Below are 20,353 nucleotides of genomic sequence, written 5' to 3' on the forward strand. Positions count from 1 at the left end.
GATGTTGCCATCAGATGTAAAACAAGCCAGAACCTGAAGAGAGCCAAGGGAAGCCAAGAGATGAAAGCCAGCCCTGGAAAAGCAAAGTGAGGAACCCCCACAGGAACTGAGGTTGAAGGCAATGGAGCCCAGGAGCAAGGGACCAGCAGATGCCAGACATGTAACTACCCAGCTAACAGAGATGTTTCTGAACCATCGGCCTTACTTTAGTGAAGATGACCTGTTGTTGATGCCTTAGTTTGTCTTAGAACTGTAATTTTTATAGGTTTAGAACTGTAAACTTGTAACTTATTAAATTCCCCTTTTTAAAGGCCATTCCAATTCTGGTGTATTGCATTCTGGGAGCTTACTAATTAATACACTGCATTTAGTGGTATGCTTGATGGTGTCCCACAGGTCTCTTAGACTCTTCAAACAACTTGCAAACTAACACACCTCTTTACATTCCATGTGTATTCCATCAGGATAAAAAAGAGAAGAGGTAATGTTGGAATGGAGATAGCCTATTCCACACTCCCTCCCCTACCCCCCATTCTGAGGTCCTCTGATGGGCACTAGTCTACCCCACTGTGAACTTCTAGGTGGAGAGGAGTTTTGACTTCTAAGAAACTATAAGGCTGACTTTTTCACATGAAAGAGTAGATAGAGACCACCTTGTAGACCTAAAGGGGTGTGGCCCTGCCTAGAGATTATACCTATGATTGTTCTCTGAAATGTTTCTTTACCTGTCCCTCTAAACACAACAGCCTTAATAAACATTTCTGAAAAAAAATTCAGGCCTCCCAGATGACTTTAATAAGCCCAACAGATAATGCCTATATGATTCAAGAATATCAGACCTCTACCCAAGATGACCAATTTTGCCTTGTGTTTAGGATTAGCAACAATCAGAAGTTCTTAAATGAAGTCACTGTAGAGGAGTTCAAATAAGCCTACTGCTATTGAAGATTTTACAATGATCATTTACAGTGTGTGGAACAAAGAACCTATTTCTAAGCAGAAGTGGAAGTGGAAAAAAAACTAGTGGGTTCACTATAAGTGATTTATGATTAATATGATTAATCATAGGTATTATTTGGGGATGGTATTTCCAAAATGAACCATGCTTTCTGAATCTAAAAGACTTGTCTTAAATCTTAAAGTCTTTAACCACAGTCAAGATTAAAAAACTACATTTTGGATAAGTCAAATCATGCTCTGTGGTAAAACAATCTGAAAACAACACATGGTAGGTTGTGTTTTGTGTACCCCAGAAAAAAATTCTTCTAAATCTTAATCCCATTCCAGTGCATGTTGATCCAATGTAAATAGGACCTTCTGAAGATGTTCTTTTTAGTTAAGGTGTGGCTCAAATGAATGAGGATGGGTTTTAATCCTATTACTGGAATTTTTATAGAGAGAAAGCTATGGAGAGAAGCCAGAAACTGGAAGTCAACAGGAATTGTGAAGAGAAAAAAGAGTGTATCTCATTGTGTCAGGAAAGTCAAGGAACCCACGGATTGCTGGCCAGCCAGAATGCTACTGACCCTGGGAGAAAGCAAGCCTTCCAGCCTCTGAACTGTGAGCCAATATATACCTGTTGTTAAACCAACCCATTGTGTGATATTTGTCTTAGCAGTTTGGGAAACTAAGATACAAGAGAAACTTTATTTGTGTTGAATGTCAGAAAACACAACAGAGAAGATCTGTAACTTATGATAAAAATACTATATAGTTAATTTAATTTTATTTGAGATCAGGGTAAAAAATATCTGTACTTTGCAGCTTTCTTATCAGCATACAGATCAATTTCTGTACATTTCGGTTCCTATACCCTTTAGATCTCTATCTCACACCTGCTTAGCACCCCCGCCAAATTTTGCTTACAATACTGCTTTCAGTAATGTCCCCTGATAATCCCCTGAATCTGTCTCTTACTCTTGTATACACAGAGAAGTTTCATTAGCTTTTTCCCCTGGGAGTCCCATGGGAATCTCTACAAGCTCTGAAGCCTCCTTTTGTGCAAGGGGACACATGCCAGTGAAGTGGAAGGAACTAAGAGTTGAGAATTTGGTATTTCTGAGAGCAGACAGAGCAGACCTGCGCAGACTTAGTTCAGCTCTGTTAACCTGACACAAACATCCAGATGTTTCCAATTACCTAGAGCATTGTCTCTTCATGAACTGCCTATGAATTTTTCACTCTCCAACTATTATTAGCACTATTTATTAAGGTTATGTAAAAGACTGGTAGGAACTGAACCAGAAATATACTAAGGTACTATATATCTTTTTCAAAGAATCTGGGAGTTTGAGGTATACCATAGAAGGCCCCTCTCTGAATTGCTGCAGCTTACCCTGATTCCCAGTGACCAAATTCTGGCATCTCTCTGGGTCGACCTTGATTGCATGAACTCAGGAAATCCTGAGAAAGATCTCAATCCTCTCCCTTCTAGACACTTATGCTTATTCAAAGACTGGGCCAGTAATCATCTCCTACACATCCCCATGGAGAGTACGGTTTGTAAACTTTGTTAGACCTCATATCCTTTTGAAAAGCTTAAAACACTTGTGGGCCTTCCTCTAGAAAAATGTCTAAACATTTAGATGGAAAGATCCCAGGGATTCACAGGCCCCTAAAATGAAACAAGTGTATCTATGGGCCTCTTAAAAACTCTTCGACTGAGCTTTAGGAAACTTTGTCTCGGATTCCTCCTTAAAGGGAAAAAACTATCTCAAATTTGCAAGAATTGTCTGCAGAACCCAGCTGGATTAAGAGCATCCCAAAGACTCAGGAAGGTTGGAGTCTATTTTGTCAGTACTGCATCCCCAGCGCATGGAATGGTGCTTGGCATACAATCATTGATCAATAAATATTTGTTTAATTCATTGAATGAATAAATGAGGTTCCCCAATGACTTCATGGAGCTCAGGCATAAGCAACAGGCTTTTTTATAGCCCAAAGAAGAAGACAACAAATGGCCCATTTATATCACCTGGAGCCATAAGCTATGTTAAAGACTAGCATGCTAGGAAGATGCCTAATTTGCTGTCAAATGCAACAAGTTTGCATTTGAGATGTCAAATGCCATGGAATTTTGGCAGAGAATTTTATGGATAGTCTCACCATCACTTATGAGAGACCTTAGAAAACTATAATTTACTAAACGGAGATACCTGAATCCGCATTCCATTTCTGGCATTCACTAGCTATGTGACACCAGGTGAGCTATGTGATCTCTCCAGTTACATCCTTTTCCTTTGTAACATGATGATAATGCCTACTTCACAGCATTGTTGTCAGAATTCAGTGATTTGCTGAATACCAATTCACTTCAAATTTTTAAACCTCTATGGAGATAGGAAGTACATTTACACCTAGAGCTTTTAAGAAGTGAGCCAGGAGGAGTTAGAAGGTATAGAAGGGTTCATCATAAGCCAACACCTCAGAATCAAAAGCAAAGAAAGACATATGTACTTGGACTGGAGTAGCACTTGTGGCACATACAGGTGATTTCTACACTCTCTTTGAACCTTATAATACACTCCTGATGAATTCAGAGAAAAAAAGTTCAACAACTCAAATACTTACCTGAAAACAGTTATTAAAGTTAAAGCCATGAAATAGACCAGACACTTTCTGTTTGTTTTCACTTCGAGTGTGCCTTATCTGCTTAGAAAAGTCATTAACATTTTGGGGGGACTGAGAACATTTAACCCAGCTGCCACTCTGCAGTAGAAGAACCAGGGGGCTAATAGGTGGGGTTCTAGACATCCCTGCATGCTGAGATTGCAATTAATGTGGATTTATCACAGGGATGGTCGGGCCTGAGGGCACTGCCCTCCCTCTTCTCTTTGATTGTGCGGAGTGTGCTCAGACAAGTTTCCCAGCCTATTGCTCATTGGCTGCAGCAATGATCACCAAGCAGGCTTAGATGTCCCTGCTAAAGACCACTCACATTATAGCAGCCAAGTCACAATCCCCATCAGCTCTCTGAATGCGACATATATTCACTCTTTCCAGAAGCCTTCTGGAAATATGATGTGATAACTGCGTGCAACAGCTGGAGGCCATGGGAAGTATGGCTAAAAGAAGAAAAGAAAGAAATCATTAAACCTTACAGTTTATAGAGCACTGGCCTAGCTTTCACCTTCAAGATTCCAGAGAAGCAGAGTTGTTCATTGACACAAGCAATCTGCAAACTCTTACTGACGGCTTTGTGAATATTGACCTGGCGAAGGCACACTTCTTCCTCGAGGAATTTATACTGTATTTGGGGGAGGTGAAATGTAATCTCAAGCAAAGAGATTAAAAGAAGATCTAGACAGCAATGCTAATGGGTTGCAAGGCTGATTTTATCAAAGGTGAAAGGAGTGAAGTCAAAAGACTGCGTCCTCACAGTTTTGAGGAGTGTGATCATATGGGCTCTAGAGCAGGTTTGAAAGCTTCCAATGGAAAAGAACCAGGTTGAATCCTGAAGTGTTTGAATGGATAGAGAGAAATGAAGACTCGTCCAGACTAAGGGAAATGCCTGGTCAAGAGTTTTGAGACAGGAAAGCCCATGGCACATTTCAGGCCTGGAGAAAAGTAGCCCAATCACATTGAATTGAGGATTTAGGAAGGTGAGCCTTGGGAGATACAGTTAGTAAAATAAACTGAAGGTCGCCAGGACCTTCAGGTACTTATGTGACACCTGAGACTCAGAGTTAGATCTCTGAAGTTATGAAAGTCAGCACTACCCCATATAGGAACTGTTTAAAAAGTTGAAAAAAGAATCAGACTTCAACTAAAGATATGAATGAAACTGATCTGGACAGGACTGGGGTAGAACAGAACAGAGGGAAAGAATGATACTCTCCATATTTTAAAACTTTAACTTCTGTGTGAGACCAAAGGAAGAGATAGATGTTTATTTGGGGTAGCACATTACCTAATTTAGCTTAAATGGTCAGTTTATTGAACACCATAAGTACGTGGAATTTTGAATAGGGCATGAGATTTTGTTGCTTTGTACAGGTTAGTGTGATGCCCTGATATATCCCAGAGTAATTTAGACAGTGGATAAAAAAAAAGTATTTGCAAAGCCCCTTTGGGGGACTATGGAAGAAGGAGGAAATATTCAACTTCCCAATTTGGAGAATTCCTGATATTCTCACAATCCATGGAGACAACGAAATCAATAGGCTGAGCCCTCCATCTTGGGGTTCACCCCTGTTCTACTTTGCAAGCTTCCAGAATACAATATACCAGAAATAAAATGGCTTTTAAAAAAGAGAAATTTGTTAAGTTGTAAGTTTATAGTTCTAAGGCTGTGAAAATGTCCAAATTAAGGCAAGGCTATGAAAATGTCCAAATTAAAGCACCAACAAGAGATTGCCTTCACTCAGGAAAGGCCGATGAAGTTCAGAATTTCTCACTCAACTGGAAGAGCACATGACAAAATCTGCTAGCTTTCTCTCCCAGCTTCTTGTTTCACGGGGATCCCTCAGGGTATTTTCCTTCTTCATCTCCAAAGGTCTCTCCCTGTATGGGCTCTAAAGCTGTTTCCAAAATATTTCCGTGTTAAAGGGCTCCACTAAACAACTCCACCTTGAACGGGTGGAGACATATCTCCATGGAAACCATCTAATCAAAAGCTACCAACCACAATTGGGTGAGTCACATCACCATAGGAACAATCAAAAACTCCCACCCAGCAATATCGATTGAGGATTAAAAGGCGTGGCTTTTCTAAGGTCTGCAACAGACTCAAACCGGCACAGTTCCTATGAAACTTATTTCTGCAGAGAAGCTAAGCCTACATACAATTATGCCTAAGAGTCACCCCCAGAGAACCTCTTTTGTTGCTCAGATGTGACCTCTCTCTCTCTAGGCCAACTCAGCAGATAAACTCATTGCCCTCCCCCCTATGTGAGACATGACTCCTGGGAGTGTAAATCTCCCTGGCAATGTGGGACAGAACTCCTGGGGTGAGCTGAAACTCAGCGTCATAGGATTGAGAAAGCCTTCTTGACTGGAAGGGGGTAGAGAAAAATGAGACAAAGTTTCAGTGGCTAAGAGATTTCAGAGTCAAGGAGTTATCCTGGAAGTTATTCTCAAGCATTATGTAGATATCCTTTTTTAGTTTCTGATGTATCGGAGTGGCTAGAGGGAAGTACCTGAAATTGTTGAGCTGTGTTCCAGTAGCCTTGGTTCTTGAAGACGATTGTATAATGAAGTGGTTTTTATGATGTGACTGCATGATTATGAAAACCTTGTATCTGATGCTCCTTTTATCCGGGGTATGGCCAGATAAGTAAAAAATAAATAAATAAATAAAATAGTAATGGGGGGATGGGTGCAAAATAAATTGGGTAGATTGAAATACTAGTAGTCAATGAGAGGGAGGGGTAAGGGGTCTGGGATGCATGAGCTTTTTCTTTTTATTTCTTTTTCTGGAGTGATGCAAATGTTCAAAAAGATATGGTGATGAATGCACAAGTATATGATGATATTGTGAGCCACTGATTGTATTTCATGTGTGGACGGTGTGTGAAGATTAGTCAATAAAAATATTCTTAAAAAAGATAAACTGAAGTCACAACACTGAGGCCTTGAAATGCCAGTCTAAAGAGGTTCGGATTTTATAAAATGGGGAGTACTAAAGATTTGGGAAAGGCAAAGGGTTTCAAGAAGGTTAATTTGCAGTGATAAGCAAGATGTATTAAAGTGGTATGTGACTGTGGCAAGAAGTCAAGCTAGAAGGAGCTTAGATTGTCCAGATGTAAGATGAGGGAAACATAAATAAGAAAGGAACTCTAATTCCTATGCTAAAGTGATTATTTGTAAAATCCCACGTCATGTGCACACAGTACTCTTCTATACTTCCCATCTGCTAAGTGACCAGTGAATAAAATAAAATTTTAGAAATTACAGTGCAACAGTGACTGCAGATGGCAGCTTTATGATAACAGGCACAACCTAGCCCCTGAATTAGGAGTCAAAAGAAAATGACTTGTCTATAGTGTCAGCTCTAAGCCTTAGAGGTACTTGCCCTTGGAATAGAAGAAGTTGTCTTTATCCACAACCTTGCCCATATGGAAATATCAGACCCAGTTACAGCTTTGGAGCAGAAAAGGAGCTGATCATGAAATTAAGGATGTCTATGTGACTCACATCTGGGCATCAAAACTTTCATTTATTCATTTATTTATTGAGCAGTTACAATATTCTAGGCCCAATGCTAGTCACTGGATACTACAAAAATAAATACAACAATACATCTCTGTCCTCAAGTGGCTTTAGCAAAGGAGACAGATATGGAACTAAATGCTTAGGACACAATCCTGTTGGCCCACTATAATTGTATTTCTGGGATTTATCACACAAATGATTAGGACATATTCACAGCTGTTCATGCTAGCGAAAATATTAGATACTATCTGTACCAGTTTGAAACTATTATGTACCCCAGAAAAGCCATTCTATTAATCCTGATTCAATATTGTTGTGTACAACCTTCGATTAGATTGTTTCCATAGCGATTGACACATTCAAATATGGGTTTCACCTTTTGACTAGATTACTTCCATGGAGCTGTGACACACCTAGTTGTGGATGCAACCTTTTAAACCTTTTATTAGATGGAGATGTGATTTCATCCATTCAAGGTGGGTCTTGATTGGTTTACTAGAATCCTTTAAAAAGGGAGACATTTTGGAGAAACTGAGATGTGTATGCTCAGAGAACAGTTGCCTCAGAGCCAACAGAGACACAGATATTTGAAGATGTTTAGAGTGCCAACAGAGAGAGCTGATACTTAGACACAGATGTCTGGAGATGCAGAGTCTAGCAGACATCGTCATGTACCTTCCCATGAGATGCTAAGCAAATCAGAACCCAAAGTTCTGGGAGGTCCTCAGGCACTTAGAGAGGAAACCACTGGCATCAAAAGTTGGAAGCAACAAACCTGTGACAAGGACCAGCAGATACCAGCCATGTGCCTCCCATGTGTCAGATATCGGCTTTTCTTGAGTCAAGGTATCCTTCTCTGTATACCTTAGTTTGGACATTTTTATGGCCTTAAAACTGTAAGCTTGTAACTTAAAAAACTTCCTTTTGAAAAGTCATTTAATTTCTGGCATATATTCTGGCAGCATTTAGCAAACTAAAACACCATCTAACTGTCTACCAATAGTTAAATAAATAATGGCACATCCAAATAGAATAAAGGATGGGGTAGATCTTTATCTGCTAGCATATATGAAATATCTGAATTTACTGTGAAGTGAGAGAAGCATGTTGCAGTACAAGATCTATAAATAATCCCATTTCCATAAAAAAGAAGATTAGATACACACAGAAAAGGTATGGAAATATGTATACACAAGTTTATAAGCAATAATTACTTCTAGAGAGAGGTCAAAATTCCAGCTAACGTCTTTTACTTTTTAAATGTTCTTAAACTGCCAAAACTTCTTGGAAGGATTCAGTACTATGACGATCTGAACCAAGTCCTGTAGGAGCACAGAAGATAGAGACATTAACTCCATGTGGAGGCACCAAGGTGGGCATCAGAGGACAGGAAGTTTGGATTCAACTTTAAGAGAGGAGTCAGAATTCACTTGATTAAGAAGGGGAGTGGCACATTCTAAGCAGAAGGAATGACACACTTAGAGCACGGGGCAGAAGAAAACAGAATACTTGTGTGAGTTTTGTGTCTTGCACAGTCTGAGGTCAGTTTGTGGAGCCTGGTATGTTAGACTTGGGCAAGTCTAACCTGGCAACATTCCTGTTAACAACGTACAGAAATCCTGGGCTGCCACGGGCCGTTTCTGGTCCCATGGTCCGGGGAAAATGCATTGACTCTGGGGGTCCACTTCCTCAGTTTATTCCGGAACCCTCGTCTGAGAGCCCCGAGGAGGATCTTTGTAAAATTAATTGGAGCCATTACCTTCCAAAAAGAAAATCTTTCACCTTCCTCTTCTGCTGTCACCTGCCCTGAATAAGCCAATGCTGCTGCCTTTTGAAATAAGAGCCTCACATGGAGGTACAGATCAATAACAACCTGGCCTTCAACCACACAACAGTGTTATCGAATTCTCAGAAAATGAGAATAAATATACGACAATCCCCAAATATATATTAATTATATATTTGCATAAATTCATTTACAAAAATTTGTCTTCAGTCACTTGTACACAATTTAATGAGCAGCTGTAGTTGAAATAGACACATGCAAATGACATAAAGTATGAATAGATCTGCCCAGCTTCACTTCATTTTTTAATTTAGCTGTCACGTAAGTGTGCAACAGCCCAAATGAGGAAAATATTTACGTTTCTCAGTGCAGGTTACTTCAGGTCACAAAGATCTCCCTTTTTCCTATTTATCTCATTGTTTCATACATAAGGAGGGTGTGGAGAGACGCACACCAATCAACAGCTTCGCTTGAAGAGGAGAAGCATCATTCATCCAAGCAAACATTTATTGAGCACCCACTCTGTGTGATAAGTGTTGAGAGAAACAAGACATAGCCTCTGCCCTTGGGAATCTTAATAGCCCAGTAAGAAGCAGGGCAGGTAAACAAATAATTACAAAACAATGAAATATGTGTTAGCAGAAATATGTTCAAAGTGCTATGGGATAGGTAAAAGAAGACAGACACAAAAGACCACATATTGTATGATTCCATTTACAGTAAAATCCCATGCATATATCCCATGCATAGAGAAAAAGAGCTCTAGAAGCATGTATGCCAATAATAATCATTATTATATTGAGAAAAAAGTTATATCTACTTATACATAAGAAACTAATTACAGTTATCACTGGAGTGGAGTGTGGGGCTGGGCATGGAGTAGGACAAAGACTTACTTTTCATTATATATCCTTGACACTTTTTGATTTTGTAATCATAGGGCATATATTATTAACTCAATAATACTAATCAATAAGTATATTATTAATTCCTAATAATTCAAGTTTAACTAATAAATATATCTTTTTTTTAAATGTTCAGAATAGGAAAATCCATAGAAAGCAGATTAGTGTTTGCCAGGCACTGGGGAAGAGTGGAATAGGGAGTGACTATCAATGGATATGGGGTCTCTACTGAGGGTGTAAAAGATCTGCTGGAATTAGATAATGGCAATGGTTCTAATTCTGTTAATATACTAAACAAACAAACACTGAATTGTACACTTTAAAATGGTGAACTTTATGGTATGAGAATTAATCTCAATTTTTAAGTGTTACAGTGAGGCAGAAAACTGTTTGTCTTTATGTTTATCAGTGCATTGAATTCCTAAAACTAATTGTGTCTTTAACTAAGATGTGCTGCCTATTCTCTATTAAAACAAGTCAAACTTTTAATATTCCAATTTAAGTTTTGGGTTCATTTACCTATCCATCCATTCATTCGTTCATCTTACCATATGTAAATCACTATGCTAGACCCTGGGAGTAGAAAGATGAAGGATTATTAGCTTCCAGGAGCTATTACACAGACCACTGGCATTAGTTGTGACCCAAACAACTACACAAATGAAATGGACTTTAAGAAGCATCTGGGAAACTAAGAATCATAGTCAAAACAATGTGAAGGAATTTGAGTTACCTGAGTCTGCTGAGATCAACTCAGTATTTTAAAAACAGAAAATACGCAACAATTACTAGAGAAATATAAATCAATTGTTGAGGACCTTTATGTACTTAGTAAACTGGCTCACGTATCTCAGAAAGGTCAAATGGGCTTAGCTGGAGACAGTGTGATCTAAGTGAGATTACTTATCAAAAGGTAAAAGGTATGCCAGCATTCATCGCATGTTGGCGGATGCAACTAGTGCCCTCCTGAAACAGGACGGAATATAAAATCAAGAGAAGAGTGACCCCTTGGAAGAAAGAGTGTACAAAGCAGTGAAAAACATGCGAACAGGTCTTTTGGACTAGGGCAACGCTAAGATTCTGCTGGATAGCATCGCCCTCTAGAGGTTTTATGGTGCAACCTCCTGTCAGAACATTATCTTTTTAAAGAATGATCAGCTACATCCTCTGGTTTCCATGCTGTCTGCGGAATTTCCACAGAGGGGAAGATTTAGGGAGGTCCCGACGTCTGCTCCACGCCACGGTCCTAACCCCTGGCTTCTGAGCTGCAGCTCTTCCTTTCGTAGGCAGAGGAGAGGCGGCAGCGCGCTGGCATCTGCCCCGTGTGGACCTGAGCCCAGGAAAGAACACGCCCTCGAGAGGGAGAGCCGGATCTCCTTGACCACAAGCCTGCTGGGAGATGATGAAGGATTCTTGAAGCCGTGGTGATTTAAGCAAAGATTTGATACAATATTATTCATGTAGTGTGTTTGTCCCTGTGCAATACAACTCAGACTGGATTACTACAGCTTTATGAGAAACTGAGGAGACACTGTAACATTATCAGCAGGGGGGCCTAAGACATCCCCTGGAAAAACTTCCCCAGAAATTCAGTGAACAAAAGGACAAAAGGACTTGCCTAGAAGTCTGGAGAACTGTAGAGACTGGAGAAGAACTCCACTATGGCTGAATCAGGGAAAAAGAAAAATATTAGGTAGGGAATTTCCAGCCCAGACCTGCCGTTCATTTCCCTCCCCATCACTCAGTCTGGTACTTCAAAGTTGCTTAGGGGCAGCAGCCCAGGGCCCTTACACTGTGGACTATAGAGTCTCTTACATCAGTGAGTTAGAACCCACGGTACAGGGACCCAAGTTCACAGAGACCCAGTGCTGCATACAAAGGCCTGCCCCCCAGGGGTGGGGGAAGAGAGCAACCCTTGCAGAATTGTAGGCAAGTAGTGTACTTTCTTAATCCAGTTTCTGTTGGCTGGACAACCTAAATGCAAAATGGACTATCCTGGAGTGAACACTTGGCTGTTTCGAGTGGGTCACTGTGACAGGGAAAAAACTGGAGACAGAAAAGTGTCACAGAGGGGAAAAAAAGGGAAGGGTTGAACTGAACTGCTGTAACACAGGAGGGTCCCACAACAGAGAAGTGTGAGGACAAAGGGACACTGAATGACTGAGAGAATTTAAAAAGATCATAGGAGATGAGGAGAAAATTCTGCACAAAAACAAACACAACTAATCCAGATTCCTAGAGAAGGAACAAAGGAAAGGAAGATTTCTCTTGTAGGGTAAGCAATTGCACGAAAACTGCTATCTTAAAAGTTGTATCGCATATCCAGAGAAAGAATCAGATGAAGAAAAGCTGAGGAAATCTTACAGTTAAACACAGGCTATTCTTAAGTGTACAGAATAAGTTGAACCAAGCATCAAAAAGCCTTAACACAAAGTCAATCAACAGTAGAACCTTAGACAGGAGGAAGAAATTGACCTTCAGAGTTTACTCATCAAGATAACCAAATATGTACACGTCAGCAAAAAAAAAATTACAAGCCTTACTAAGAAATAGGAAGACACGGCTCAGGCAAGGACCAAATTAAAACTTCAGAGGAGACTCAGAAGTTGGAACAACTGGAGAAGATGGCGGCTTAGTAAGACGCGCGGGTCTTAGTTCCTCCTCCAGAAAAGCAACTAAAGAAACAGAAACAATACAAAACAGCTCCCGGAGTCACGACAGAGACCAAAAAGACAGCGTACCCCATTCTGGAACAGCTGAACGGGCAGGGAGAATCTGCTGCGGTGAGCTACCCGAGGGGCGCGCGTTTTCCTGGCCGGGGCGGCTGGCGACTGGGGTCCCCTCCACGCACGTGGCTCACCGGCCTGACTGGGAACGTTGGATAGCGGGGCCCTCCCGTCACGCTTGGTGTTTCGGGCCAGCTGGGCAATTAGGACCGGCACTCTCCCAAGCCGCGGCGGCCAGCGACCCCCGCCTCCACGCGCGGTTTTCCCGGCCGACTGCCCCGCAGACAGACGACCGCCACGAGCGCCACCTACTGGGCAGGAAAAGAAAAACAGAGCCCAGAGATTCCACAGAAAAACCTTTCAACCAGCTGGGTCCCACACCCAGGGAAATCTGATCAAATGCCCAGACACCAGCAGAAAATAATGGATGACGCTCGGAAAATTGAAGATATGGCCCAGTCAAAGGAACAAACCAATAGTTCAAATGAGATACAGGAGCTGAGACAACTAATGCTGAATATACGAACAGAAATGGAAAAACTCTTCAAAAACCAAATCAATAAATTGAGGGAGGACATGAAGAAGACATGGGCTGAACAAAAAGAAGAAATAGAAAATCTGAAAAAACAAATCACAGAACTTATGGGAGTGAAGGACAAAGAAGAAAAAATGGAAAAAACAATGGATACCTACAATGGTAGATCTAAAGAGACAGAAGCTACAATTAGTGAACTGGAGGATGGAACATCTGAATTCCAAAAAGAAACAGAAACTATAGGGAAAAGAATGGAAAAACTTGAGCAGGGGATCAGGGAACTGAATGACAATATGAAGCGCACAAATATACGTGTTGTGGGTGTCCCAGAAGGAGAAGAGAAGGGAAAAGGAGGAGAAAAACTAATGGAAGAAATTATCACTGAAAATTTCCCAACTTTTATGAAAGACCTAAATTTACAGATCCAAGAAGTGCAGCGCACCCCAAAGAAAATAGACCCAAATAGGCGTTCTCCAAGACACTTACTAGTTAGAATGTCAGAGGTCAAAGAGAAAGAGAGGATCTTGAAAGCAGCAAGAGAAAAACAATCTGTCACATACAAGGGAAACCCAATAAGACTATGTATAGATTTCTCAGCAGAAACCATGGAAGCTAGAAGACAGTGGGATGATATATTTAAATTACTAAAAGAGAAAAACTGCCAACCAAGACTCCTATATCCAGCAAAATTGTCCTTCAAAAATGAAGGAGAAATTAAAACATTTATAGACAAAAAGTCACTGAGAGAATTTGTGACCAAGAGACCAGCTCTGCAAGAAATACTAAAGGGAGCACTAGAGTCAGATACGAAAAGACAGAAGAGAGAGGTATGGAGTAAAGTGTAGAAAGAAGGAAAATCAGATATGATATATATAATACAAAAGCCAAAATGGTAGAGGAAAATATTATCCAAACAGTAATAACACTAAAAGTTAATGGACTGAATTTCCCAATCAAAAGACATAGAATGGCAGAATGGATTATGACCCAGCAATACCACTGCTAAGTATCTACTCAAGGGACTTAAGGGCAAAGACACAGATGGACATTTGCACACCAGTGTTTATAGCAGCATTATCTACAATTGCAAAGAGATGGAAACAGCCAAAATGTCCATCAACAGACGAGTGGCTAAACAAACTGTGGCGTATACCTACGATGGAATATTATGCAGCTTTAAGACAGACTAAACTTATGAAGCATGTAATAACATGGATGGACCTAGAGAACATTATGCTGAGTGAGTCTAGCCCAAAACTAAAGGACAAATACTGTAAGGTCCCACTGATGTGAACCGACATTTGAGAATCAGCTTGGAATATATCATTGGTAACAGAGACCAGCAGGAGTTAGAAACAGGGTAAGATAATGGGTAATTGGAGCTGAAGGGATACAGACTGTGCAACAGGACTAGATACAAAAACTCAAAAATGGACAGCACAATAATACCTAAGTGTAATGTAACTATGTTGGAACACTGAATGAAGCTGCACCTGAAATATGGTTTTTTGTTTGTTTGTTTGTGTGTTTGTATCTTTTGTTTTTGTTTTTTTTCTTTTTCCTTTATATATATATATATATATATATATATATATTATTAGTATTATTATTTTAATTCTCTTCTCTATATTAACATTCTATATTTTTTTCTGCTGTTTTGCTAGTTCTTTTCCTAAATCGATGCAAATGTACTAAGAAATGATGATCATACATCTATGTGATGATACTAAGAATTACTGAGTGCATTTGTAGAATGGAATGATTTCTAAATGTTGTGTTAATTTCTTTTCTTTTCTTTGATTAATAAAAAAATTAAACAAAAAAAAAAAGAAGTTGGAACAACTAATCAAAAGATGTTCAAACAAATCTAAATCAATTCAAGGAGATGAAGGAAAATATGCATACGAAGCTAAAGGATATTAAGGAGATAATGGGTGACCATAAAGAAGAATTTGAAAGTATTAAAAAAACATAAAATATATTATGGGTGGAAAGGCATAATAATAGAAATTAAAAATACACTAGAATCTCTTCTCGGCCTTTTGGCTAAGATCAAGTGTAGCATCTGTTCTTATCAGTTTAATATCTGATATGTCCTCTATCCGAGGACAATATATTAAATGGATTTTTGGAATTAGGAGATGGAATTGGAGCTTGCTCCGTCCACTCCACGCATCGACCTGGTATTGCAGTACTTCCAGGAACAATGCACCCCCCTCGGGGGAACAATAAATGTATAAAAAGTTAGAAAAAAAATACACTAGAGTCATACAACAGTAGATTTGAATAGGCAGAAGAAAGAATCATCAAACTAGAAAAGAGTGCAGTTGAAACCATATGGTCAGAAGAATAGATAGAGAAAAGAATAGGAAAAATTGAACAATGCCTCAGAGATTTGAGTGACGGTATGAAGCAGACAAATATACATATCATGAGTGTTCCAGAGGGAGAAGAGAAGGGAAAAGGGTTAGAAAGAAACTTCCTCAATATTTGAGGGAATGATGGCTGAAAATTTCCCAACTCTTATGAAAGACATAAATACACATGTTCAAGAAGCACAATATAGTCCAAACGGAATAAATCCAAATAGACCTACTCTGAGACACATGCTAATCAGAATATCAAATGCCAGAGATAAAGAGAGAATTGCAAAAAAGAAGAGACAAGTGATTCGTCACGTACAGGGATTATTAATAAACTACATGCCAATTTTTCATCAGAAACCATGGAGGTAAAAAGGCAGTGGTGTGAAATATTTACCAAAAGAGAAAAACTGCCAGGTAAAAACCTTTATCTGGAAAAACTGTCCTTCAAAAATGAGGGATACTTTAAAATATTCACAGATAAAAAGAGACTGAGAGAGTTCGTCAACAAAAAAAACCTGTCCTACAAGAATTACTGAAGGAGTTCTGCACACTGAAAGGAAAAGGCAGGAGAAAGTGGCTTGGAATAGTGTGAAGTGAAAAGCATTAGTAAAGGTAACTAAAATGATAAATGGAAAACCCAATAGTACTGTGTATTCAACATACAACTCTACTCTTTAGATCCTATAAAGTAAAAAAAAAAAATTGAGCAAAAAAGGGGCATATTTCTGATAATACAGTTATAAAATATAAAAAGATAATGAGGGACAAAAACAATATAAGAGGGAAAACAAAGGGATATGGGAGCAAAGAACATGCATGCTGTTGAAGCTAAGTTGGTCTCGTTCCAAATTAGTAGGTTAGAGATGTAGGTTGGGGAATATAAATCCCAGGGTAATGACAAAAAAGTAATTATAATATAGACTAGAAACGGAGATGAGAAAGGGCTGTCAGACATATCACAAAAAATCAACTATACAGACAAGGAGATTGCAATAAAAGAGAGACAAAAAAGGATATGACATATAAAAACCAAATGACAAAGTGGCTGAAGAAAGTATTGTCCTTACAGTAATAACCCTGAATGTTAATAGATTAAACTCCCCAATCAAAAGACACAGATTAGTAGAATAAATAAAAAAGCCTGATCCAACTATATGTTATTTTCAAAAGACTCACCTTAGACCCAAAGACACAAATGGTTAAAAGTGAAAGGTTGGAAAAAGATTCGATGCAAATAATAACCAAAAAAGAGCTGGGGTAGCTATACTAACACGGGGCAAAATAGACTTTAAGTGAAAAGCTGTTTATAAGAGATAAAGAAGGATAGATAAGTGCCTATTAATAAAATGGGCAAACCACCAAAAAGAAATAAACAGTCATAAATACTCAGGCACCTAACCACTGTGTCCCAAAATGTATGAGGCAAATACTGGCAAAACTGAAGGGAGAAAAAGACACCTTTACAATAATAATGGGAAACTTCAATACACCACTCTAATCAATAGATAGAACTTCTAGACAGAAGATAAGTAAGGAAACAGAGAACTGGAAAAATATGATAAATGAACTAGATCTAACAGACATATACAGAACATGGCACCCCAAACAGCAAGATACACGTTCTTCTCAAGTGCACATGGATTATTCTCCAGGATAAACCAAATGTTGAGTCACAAAACAAGTCTCAATAAATTTAAAAAGACTGAAATAGCACAAATATCTTCTCTGATCATAATAAAATGAAGCTGGAAATCAACAATAGGTGGAGAACTGAAAAATCTACAAAAATACAGAAATTAAATAACATGCTCTTAAACAATCAGTGGGTCAAAGAAGAAATTACAAGGGAAACCAGCAAATATCTTGAGATGAATGAAAATGAGAACACATAAAAACTTATGGGATGCAATGAAAGCAGTACTGAAAGGAAAATTTATAGTCCTATATACTTAAAAGAAAGAGCTAAAATCAAAGACCTGACTGCACATTGGAGGAATTAGAAAAAAAGCAATAAGCTAACACAAACAAAGCAAAAGGAAAGAAATAAAGAATAGAGCAGAAATAAATGCAAGCGAGACTAAAAAAAATAATAGAGAGAATTAAGGAAACCAAAAGTTGCTTCTTCGAAAAGAGCAACAAAATTGACAAACCCTTAGCTAGGCTGATAAAGAAAAAAGAGAGAAGACACAAATAAATAAAATCACAAATGAGATGGGGTACATAACTACTGACCCCACAGATAGCAAAAGGATCATAAGAAGATACTATAAAAACTGTATACTAACAAATTATACAACATAGATAAACACCTGAACGACCTATACTGACTGTAGAAGAAAGAGAAGTTCGCAGTAAAACAATTCAAGTAAATAGATTGAATCAGTCATCAAAAACCTCCCAAAAGACACCCAGATCAATATGCTAAGCCCTTGATCTTGAGGCTTGCTCTTGTGACTCTTATGTATGTAGCAGAGAAGCTTAGCCCACCTAAGAGTTACTTCTGGATGGACTCTTTTGTTGCTCAGATGCGGCCTCTCTCTCTCTAAACTCAATTCTACAAGTGCCATCATTGCCCTCCTCCCTACGTGGGACATGACATTAGGGGTGAAAGTCTCCCTGGTGGCATGGGAAATGACTCCCAGGGATTACCCTGAACTGGTACTGTGGGATCGACAATGCCATCCTGACCAAAAAAGGGAAAAGAAGTGTAACAACTAAGGTATCAGGGGCTGAGAAATTTCAAATAGACTCTAGAGGCTACTCAGGAAGTCACTCTTAGGCAAGCTTCAGATAGGCATTGCTACCTACCATAACTTACTAAACTTCAACCAAAACCATTCTGGCCAATCCTAAAGAATACCTAGGGCATTATAAGATTCTACAAAGGTTCCATGCACTAGGGAAACTTTCCAGAAAACTCAAGATGGGTCCCTGGATCATATAAGTCCTGAAATGCAGATGGACCAGCTTCTCCAGAACATCATCTAGTTCCATCCCCCTACCCCATATTATCAACAGCCCTTTCAACATGAAAAAGTTAAAATGGGCTTAGCTCAAATGCCCCAAAGAGTGGGAGAAAGATCAAAGGTAATGGTGGAATTATATAGAGAAGGTTGGGTTTAACAAACAAGTATGATTGCTCAAGCATTATACTGATATTTCTTTTAGTCTCCAGTATCTTAGAGCAGCTAGAAGTAAAAACCTAAAATTGTGGAATTGTAACCTATACTGAACTCTGAAATCTGTTCTACAACTAATGGTTGCAATATGTTTTGAAATGTATTGCTTTTTTGTATATACATTATTTTTCACAAAAAGTCTATTGTGATGATAAATGCACAGCTATATGTTGATATTGTGAACTATTGACTATACATTTTGGGTAATTACATAGTATGTGACTATATAATATATATCAATTAAAAAAAAAAATCCTCTGCTAAAAGAAAACCCCAGGACCATGTGGCTTCACAGGTCAATTCCACCAATCGTTCCAAGAAGAAAATAATACCAATCCTGCTCAAACAGTTCTAAAAAATTGAATAGGAGGGAACACTACCTAACCCATTCTATGATGCCAACATGTCCCTAACAGCAAAGCCAGACAAAATAAAATTACAACCACTTTCTCTTATCAATATAGATGCAAAAATCCTGAACAAAATATTTGCAAATCAAATCCACAGCACATTAAAAGAACTATACAACATGATAAAGTGGATTTTATCCCAGGTATGCAAAGATGGTTCAACACAACAAAATCAGTTAATGTAATATACCACATTAACAAAACAAAGGGGAAGAAGACACGATTATCTCAATTGATGCAGAAAAGGCATTTGCTAAAATCCAGCATCCTTTCTTGACAAAAACACTTAGAAAAATAGAAATAGAAGAAAACTTCCTCCATATGACAAAAGGCATATATGAAAAACCCACAGATAACATCATAGTCTATGGTGAAAGATAGAAAGCCTTCCCTCTAAGATCAGGAACAAGACAAGGATGCCCACTGTCATCACTGATATTCAATATTGTGCTAGAAATTCTAGCTAGAGCAGTTAGGCAAGAAAAAGAAATAAAAACCAGTCAAATTGGAAAGGAAGAAGTAAAACTTTCACTATTTGAAGGTGACATGATCCTAAATATAGAAAGTCCCAAAAATTCAACAGTAAAGCTAGTAAACAGATTCAGCAAAGTGGCAGGGTACAAGAGCAACAAGCAAAAATCTGCAGGGTTTCTACACACAAGTAATGAGCAATCTGATGAGGAATCAAGAAAAAAATCCATTCACAATAGCAACTAAAAGAGTCAAATATCTAGGAATAAATTTAACCAAAGATGTAAAGGACTTGAACACCAGAAAACTACAAAATATTGCTAAAAGAAATTAAAAGAAGACCTACTTAAATGGAAGGACATTCATGTTCATGTATTGGAAGACTAGATATCATTAAGATGTTATTTCTACCCCAAATGATTTACAGATTCAATTCAGCCCTAATTCCAAACCTACTTTTCAGAAATGGAAAAGCCAATTATCAAATTTATTTGGAATGATGAAGAGCCCAGAATAGCTAGAAACATCTTGAAAAAGAAGAATGAAGTTGGAGGACTTACACTCCCTGACTTCAAAGTATATTACAAAGCTATAATGGTTAAAGCAGCATGGTACTGGCATAAGAATATTGACCAATGGAATCCAATTGAGAGTGAAGAAATAGACCCTCGCATTTTTTACCAATTGACATCTGACAATGCAGCCAAGTGCACTCAACTGGAATAGCATAGTCACTTCACAAATGGTGTTAGGAAAACTGGATATCCATATGCAAAAGAATGAAAGAGGATCTATAACTCACATCTTATACAAAAGTCAACTG

At 38.6% G+C, this 20,353-nt stretch overlaps 1 protein-coding gene and 1 non-coding gene across 3 annotated transcripts in view; one reads left to right on the forward strand and one right to left on the reverse strand.

Annotated features, from left to right (window-relative positions):
- The window catches only part of CCL28 (C-C motif chemokine ligand 28), a 49,699-nt gene that overhangs the window by 6,828 nt on the left and 22,518 nt on the right, over window positions 1–20,353 (reverse strand). For both annotated transcript variants that reach the window (XM_077115157.1, XM_077115158.1), the window contains exon 2: window positions 3,938–4,064. In XM_077115157.1, the coding sequence (XP_076971272.1) occupies window positions 3,938–4,064 (127 nt within the window). The remainder of the gene's footprint in view (window positions 1–3,937; window positions 4,065–20,353) is intronic.
- Window positions 15,131–15,321, forward strand: LOC143647492 (U2 spliceosomal RNA). The gene has a single exon (XR_013158115.1). It is a non-coding gene; the product is annotated as a U2 spliceosomal RNA (small nuclear RNA).

Source organism: Tamandua tetradactyla, chromosome 9 (assembly GCF_023851605.1).
Source record: "Tamandua tetradactyla isolate mTamTet1 chromosome 9, mTamTet1.pri, whole genome shotgun sequence".
Taxonomy (NCBI): domain Eukaryota; kingdom Metazoa; phylum Chordata; class Mammalia; order Pilosa; family Myrmecophagidae; genus Tamandua; species Tamandua tetradactyla.